The 7561-nt window shown below is 47.0% G+C and overlaps 1 protein-coding gene across 1 annotated transcript; it reads left to right on the top strand.

Annotated features, from left to right (window-relative positions):
• The first annotated feature begins 2700 nt into the window (after positions 1–2700).
• On the top strand, positions 2701–5489 carry LOC127582759 (immunoglobulin lambda-1 light chain-like). The gene is made up of 3 exons (XM_052038333.1): positions 2701–2809; positions 2914–3270; positions 4783–5489. Exons 1-3 carry the CDS (start codon positions 2764–2766, stop codon positions 5103–5105), a joined length of 726 nt encoding a protein of 241 aa, XP_051894293.1. The 5' UTR covers positions 2701–2763; the 3' UTR covers positions 5106–5489.
• Positions 5490–7561: the final 2072 nt, after the last annotated feature.

Genomic DNA, 7561 nt, shown 5'->3' with positions numbered 1-7561 from the left:
GTACCGAAGAAAAACAAGCTAACATGCCTTAATGACTGCTGACCAGTGGCTCTGACATCCACCATCATGAAGTGCATTGAGAGGGGGGTCATGGCACGCATCAACTCCAGCCTCCCAGAAAATCTCGACCCACTGCAGTTTGCCTATCACCGAAACAGGTCTGCAGCAGATGCCATCTCCCTGGCCCTACGCTCAGCTCTGGAGCATCTGGACAGTAAAGACTATTGTTTATTGACTACAGCTCTGCCTTCAATACTATATTTCCAAGCAAACTCATCATCAAACTTTGAGACCTGGAACTCAATATCTCCCTCTGTTACTGGACCCTTGATTTTCTAACCAACAGACTGCAATCAGTGAGGATAGGCAGCAATAACTCCGGCACGATTATTGTCAACACTGGTGCCCGACAAGGCTGTGTCCACAGCCCTCTACTCCCAATATACTCATGACTATGTGGTCAGATTCTGCTCTAACTCCCTCTACAAGTTTGCAGATGATACCACCGTTGTAGACTGTATCTCAAACAGTGATGAGTCAGAGTACAGGAAAAAGATAGAGAGCTTAGTGGCATGGTGTCAGGACGACAACCTTTCCCTCAATGTCAATAAGACAAAAGAGCTGGTCATTGACTTCAGGAAAGGGGGCGGTGTACATGCACATGTCCACGTCAATGGTGCTGAGGTAGAGAGGGTTGAGAGCTTCAAGTTCCTGGGAGTGAACATGACCAAAAGCCTGTCCAGGTCAAATCACGTAGATGACACTGCAGAGAAAGCTCACCAGTGCCTCTACTTCCTCAGGAGGCTAAAGAAATTCGGTATGTCCCCTTTAATACTCACCAACTTTTATTGATGCGCCATAGAAAGCATCCTATCTGCATGCATCACAGCTTGGTACGGTAACTGATCTGCCTAGGATCGCAAGAAACTGCAGGGATTTCTGGACACAGCCCAGCGCATCACGGAAACCAGCCTCCCCTCCTTGGCTCTGTCTTTACCTCTCACTGCCTTGGCGAAGCAGCCAGCATAATCAAAGACCCCACCCACCAGGGTCATTCTCTCTTCTCTCCCCTTCCATCAGATAGAAGATACAGGAGTCTGAGGGCACGTACCACGAGGCTTAAGGACAGCTGCTACACCACTGTGATAAGACTATTAAACGGTTCCCTGAAATGATGAGATGGACTCTGACCTCATGATCTACCTTGTTGTGACCTTGCACCTTATTGCACTGCAGTTTCTCTGTAGCTGTGACACTTTACTCTGTACTGTTATTGTTTTTACCTGTACCACCTCAATGCACTCTGTACTAACTCAATATAACTGCACTGTGTAATGAATTGACCTGTACTATCGGTAAGTTTTTCACTGTACCTCAGTACATGACAATAATGAACCAATACCAATACCTCCATCTTCTTAAGTCTAACAAGCTCCAGAATATCACCGTCCCTTTCCCTGAACTCTCCATTTACCGTGCATTTCTCCTCAGGGAATACAGATGAGAAGCATCCATTTGTCCTTACCCACATCCCCTGGCTCCATGCACAGATTCCTCTTTTGCTCCCTGAAGGGACCTGTGCTTTCCATACTTACACTGGTCTGCTCCTTCACTATTAGAATCCCTTCTCCTGTACCTCTCCAGATCATTCACCTCTCTCCTTTTACAACTGCCCCGCCTGTATAGTGGTTTCTCCATCCCCAGGGGAAGACTCTCCCCAATCAGTACTCAGAATATCATACCTTTAGAGAGAAGGGTGTCCTCAGGGGTCTCCTGACCCATCTGCCGGCTCTTCTCTGTCTGTCTGCTGGTCTCCCAGTCTCCCACTGCCTGTACTCACTTCAGCTGCAGGATGACCATCTCCAAAACCTGCTAGACACAAAACCTTCAGCCTTGGGGATGGACTGTTGTTGCTCGAGCTCCTCCAGCTGCTAACACTTCCAGTACCTGTGGTTGTCCAGGGAACAGGAAGCATCCCGAGGTCCCACATTGCCCAGGATGCCCATTCCCACAGATCTGAAATTCCCTGCCAGGCCTGTTTTTATCAGACCATCACAATGAACAAGTAAAGGCTTCACTCAAAACACCATGACTTGTCAATGCCTTATTGCCTGACTTACCCAACGAACCTATTTAAAACCCTGGGTCTTTTTTAAAACCAAATGCTTGTGTGAACTCACTGGGACCCTGAGGGCATGTTGTGGGACTGGACATGGACACAGACCGGATAAACATGGGAGATTCCCTCCCGCAAAGGGCCGTCCGACAGTTCACTGTTACTGAGACCAGATTTCATCCCCACATTTAAACCGAATTCAAACCTTCAATTTGTCAGGGTGGGTTGGATCTCAATGTCTGAATGACTGATGTGGGAACAGGAAGCCTGCAGTGTCCTACCCTGTTGTAACTGGAGGTGTGAGGGGCATCTCTGGACTGAGGGATGGAGTGCGGCAACAACTGAATCAGGGGAATGAAGGGAGAAAGTGGGAAACATCAGACAATGAGCGACCTGCTCATTCACGGGTTGTTTTGAACAGATCAGTCAGTTGCTGACAGTGTCGCCGCCTCAAGCTGACGGGGTCCAACAGCGAATGGGAGGGTTACAGATCCTTGCTCTGGTTGGTCAGTGTGAGTCGCCCTGATTTGCATGGATTTCCTCCTTGGTGTGAATGGCTCTATAACTGGGTTCCATCGGCAGCGGCGGCCACAGTCTGTCACAGAGACAGCGGCTGAAGGGAGGCAGGAAGCTGACGGGCAGCAACGATGCGGACGCTGTGCTTTTTCTGGTCTCTGGCACTGTGGCTGGACTGTAAGTACAGGCAGCAAGTCTGCACAGCCAGCGGTTGCTGATGGGGGCTCTTGGGGTCACATTAAAGAGTCAATGGTTAAAGTTGAATCCCTGCTCTTTTCCAGCTGGAGAGTCCCAGACTCTGACTCAGCCTCCGGTCGTATCGGTGAATCCAGGAGCCACGGCAACATTGAAATGTAACATCGGGACCAAGGATAGCTATTATGTTAGCTTTTACAAGCAGACACCGGGAACAACGCCGCAATTGATCCTCTATTACTATTACAGTAACAGCGCCCCGAGCTATGGGCCTGGGTTCAGCAGCGACCGTTTCACGTCGACAGCCAACAGCGCCGGCACCGTTTACCAGTTAATCATAAAGAACGTGGAGCTGAATGACGCTGCCGTCTATTATTGCGGAAAGTGGTTTTCATCGATCAGTGCTAATGTGTTCGGCCCAGGGACCAAGCTCTTTGTTACAGGTAAGTGTCTGAGAAATCCTTCCTGCAATTACTAACGGCATAAATACAATCACCTGGCAATTAATAATTGAAACCTTATTGTTTCCTGGCGGATTTTACTGTAAAAATATTGATTTACAATACAATCCTGTTTCTTGTCAAGCTCCAGTTTCTAGTCGAGGGTTGTGTTCAGTGAATTGTTACCGTCTTTTAATGACCACATTTCTTTATTTAGTTGAACTTCCTGATAAAACATTGTGTGAATTTGTGCAATTTCTGGTACCGTGTGCTTTGTCCCTGACATGTGCTCTTCAATATATGTTTCGGACACGAACTCGCCCTCTCTATGTGAGTTTGCGCGACTTCCGTCCCGTCAGTTTGTCTGCTTTTGTGTTGGTTTGGTAGAAGAGAACGTGAGGGGTTCCATCTTCCTAAAGTGGGGCCCTGAGTCTCACTGGGGACAGGACATTGCCGACTGAAGTCAGCCCACAGTTGTCAAGACAGGAGAATGACAAGTTTCAAGTTATTGCATTAGGATCCACCAACGAAACCTCCCTCGGACTTTCACTGAACCTCCAATCCTCCCAGTGAGGGTGGAATCTCCTGCAGACACCCATCCAATAAAAGCCCCTCTCCCATTGCCCAGTCCTTGCCCCCTCTCTTCTGCCATCTATTCCCTTGAGCGCTGCTCCTTTCCGGGGACCGCTGCTCAGCGATTGCGGTCGCTGCACCGACTGAGGCCGGAGTTCCGGGTCTGGGGAGTATCCCACCTCCCTTCCCCCACAGTGAGTGGGAGCCGAATCCCTCGACATCATCCCAGATCACAGAGCGACCTGCCTTGTCCTGCTCCGTGAAGCTCAGGACCGCGCACCTTGTGCCCTCGCCCACTGGGGCAGTGCAGAGTGTGAGATGGGTTTATTCCCCCGACAGCAGTGGGTGGCACAGCGGGGGCATTAGTGATGGGTGGGTGGGGAGAAGGGAAGAGGAGCAACGTGTCGCTGGCGGCACCGTGAGTGGGCACATTAAACTGATGAGGGGTCGCCGCTGGTGCCGGTGTGTGTCTCAAGTCCGTTAATGACTCGGTGCCAATGTCATCACCGGTTGGAGTAGATCTTCCACCGGCAATCACTGGTTCCAGAGCGAAGGTCACTGGTTGGTGGTTGGAACTGGAATCATGGATCTTTTCCCTCACGAACCAGAAGTACTGAGGCTAAGTGAGACCTCCCTGGGGGACTCTCCCCCAGTCAGCTCCTGTGGTACAAGCCGGGGTAGACCCTGGGAGCTGGAGGTGAGGTCACCGATCGGGTGATGCTGGAAAACAGCGAGTCACCAGGAGGATCCTAAAACAAGAACTTGACCTCAAATGTATCGTTCTTCAGTGTTGACCAATATGCACTGTCCTCCATGGACACTGCCCTGTCCCTCAGTGAGACTCTGTTCCCACTATAGGAAGCAGGAACCTTTGTGTCAAATTGTGAAATGACGCGAGTTCTTCCGTGACCTGAAACACGTCTTCTCTTGTTCCCGTTCCAGCTCAGCAGCTCCCGGACCCTTCAGTAAAATTACTTGGGCCGTCATCCGAGGAGATCTCCGCTAAAGGAGCGGGCACCTTAGTTTGCCTGGTCAGTAAACTGTCAGTGGGCTTCCCTGCCGTCAGCTGGACAGTGGACGGGAGTCCGACGAGCAGTCAGGTGGAAACCAGCGCGGTGAGGCGGAACACGGACAACACCTTCAGTCTCAGCAGCTACCTGACGGTGCCCGGCAGCGACTGGAGCAGTGGGAGGGTGTACTCCTGCACAGTTCAACAAGGAGCAGCCTCGAAAATATCCGCAACTGTCGCACAATCCAGCTGTTGAACAGAGCGCGGCTGCGGGCGTGTTTGCTCCCTGATTACCGGGAGATCACTGCTTTGCATCTTTCACCCCCTCTCCCACTCTGTGCGCTCGCTCTTCACTGTACTCTGTGCTTCTGTTCCGCTTTCTGTGGTTTCCAGCGTGTTCCTGGAATATTTGTACCCGAGGCTGTTTTTGTTCTGTTTCAACACCGAGAGGCTACACGGGGTTAAAGTGACCAGTTACTTGGCATCATTGGAAATTTCAGCCGGTGAATGGTTTTCTCTGGCACCAGGGATGGATCTAATTAAAATAATTAATGAATGTTTTTGTGATTCGTCATCAGTATCAGACTGACAGACGGTAACGGTGATTAACTCCCAATAAAGATGATCAGTGCAGGAATGATATCCGTGTGTGGGTGTCGTTACGTTGCGTGCTCTTCCCATTCTGACAGCGGGTGGGAGGTGGGAGGAGACTCGTCTCTCTGCTCCGGTCCGTGTCCTGGTTCCCTGAAGTGAGAGGAAACCGCTCCTCTGCGGCAGCCTCGGACACCGAATATCAGGAAAGAAGGTCGGAAAGTTCCATTGCTGAGCTGGGAGCATCATCGATAAGGGTTTTCGTGAGGTGGTCACACCAAAGGTCCAGGCAACAGGTCACTGGGTGACCACCATGAAAGACAAAGGGAGTAAGGTGGCAGTTCAGGGCTCTCTGTGGCCATTCCCCTCTGTAACATTTTTACCTCCTTGGGTACTTTTGGGGGTGTGACCTTTCTGTGGGCAGCAGCAGCAGTTACTGGCACTGTGACCGGCCCTGGGGGTCAGTGGGAAAGCGTGCAGTCAGACAAGGGCGTTCGTGATAGGAGATTCGCTGGTTAGGGGAACAGACAGGAGATTCTGTGGCCGCAGAAGAGACACCAGGGCGGTGTGTTGCCTCCTGGTGCTGTCTTTTTCTTCAGAACATAACTTCTTATTAATTCCAGATAGAAAATCCAAAGTACATGAAACAAAACAAAAGACACAATGTTACAAAATACATTGTATTGAATCACACTTGAAATCACAATACTTCATATTGATAAACAGAAATGATACCAAATTAATTTAATAAAGTGGAATAATTTTATTATAAAAAAATATAAACCCACTACCAAGACCGAAGCTGTTTGGTTAAAAAAAGGACAAAAAAAAAGCCCTAAAGGTATAACAGTATTAGCCAGTATCTGTACTTTAAGCACCAAATCAATGGTTTTGAAAGTAGTTCAGCAAAGGTCCCCATAATATTTGAAAGTCCAGATTAGATGCAGAAATTGAACAATGGGTCTTCTCTAAATTTAGAAATGACATAACATCCCATAGCCATTGAACATGAGTGTGGATAGTAACTTCCTTCCATTTAAGCAACACAGCCCTCCTGCCTATAAGAGAAATAAAGGCCAATATGTGTAAATCGGAAGTCTCCAAAATTATATCTTTTTCTCCAACAATCCCAGATAATGCAGTTAAAGGATTTAGCTTTAAATTTATTTTAAAAAGCACAGACAAGGCTTGAAATACATCTATCCAGTATTTTTTCAGACTCGGACATGACCAAAACATGTGAATTAATGAAGCCTCTCCGTTATTGCATTCATCACAATAAGGAGATATATCCAAATAAAAGTGTGATAACTTGTCCTTGGACAGGTGAGCTCTATGGACCACTTTAAACTGAAGGAGGGAGTGTCGTGCACATAATGATGAAGTATTAACCAATTTAAAAATTTCATTCCAAGTTTCCTCAGAAATTGAAATCTGCAAATCATGTTCCCAAGCATTTTTAATTTTGTCAAGGAGCTTTATTTGTTCCTGATAACCTACTATAGATCTCAGATACTGAACCATCATAACAAGGTTTCAAATTAAAAATTGCATCTAGTAAGTTCTTATCAGGACTTGACATTGGAGAAAGTCTCTGATTTGCAAATATCGAAAAAAGTGAGTTTTTGCTAAATTATATTTAATTGACAATTGTTCAAATGTTGCAAAATCTGCTCCAACAAATAGATCCTGAAAACAAGTAATACCCAATCTATCCCATTCTTTAAAAATTGTCAGTCATAGAAGGTTTAAAACAACAACTAGCAGCAATGGGACCAGACAGAGAAAATCTCAATAAACCATAATATTTTCTAAATTGTAACCAAATCCTCAAAGCATGTTCAACTATCAAATTATGAGTTAATTTATTTAATTATAAAGGAGGTGAAGAGCCAAGCAAAGAGATCATAGAAATTTTTTTTAACAGAATTAGCTCCCAAAGAAATCCACACTGGACAGGCCTCATGATTAATATAATGTAACCAACACGTAAGATTTCATACATTGACTGCCCAGTAATAAAACCTAAAGTTGGGTAAGGCATAGCCTCCATTATTTTTAAATTTCTGAAAGTGAACTTTATTTAATCTAGGATGTTTATTTTCCCATATATAAGAAGAT

This window comes from Pristis pectinata, chromosome 24 (assembly GCF_009764475.1).
Source record: "Pristis pectinata isolate sPriPec2 chromosome 24, sPriPec2.1.pri, whole genome shotgun sequence".
NCBI lineage: Eukaryota > Metazoa > Chordata > Chondrichthyes > Rhinopristiformes > Pristidae > Pristis > Pristis pectinata.
The sequence above is the reverse complement of the archived record's forward strand: the minus strand, read 5'-3'. Positions and strand labels throughout refer to the sequence as shown.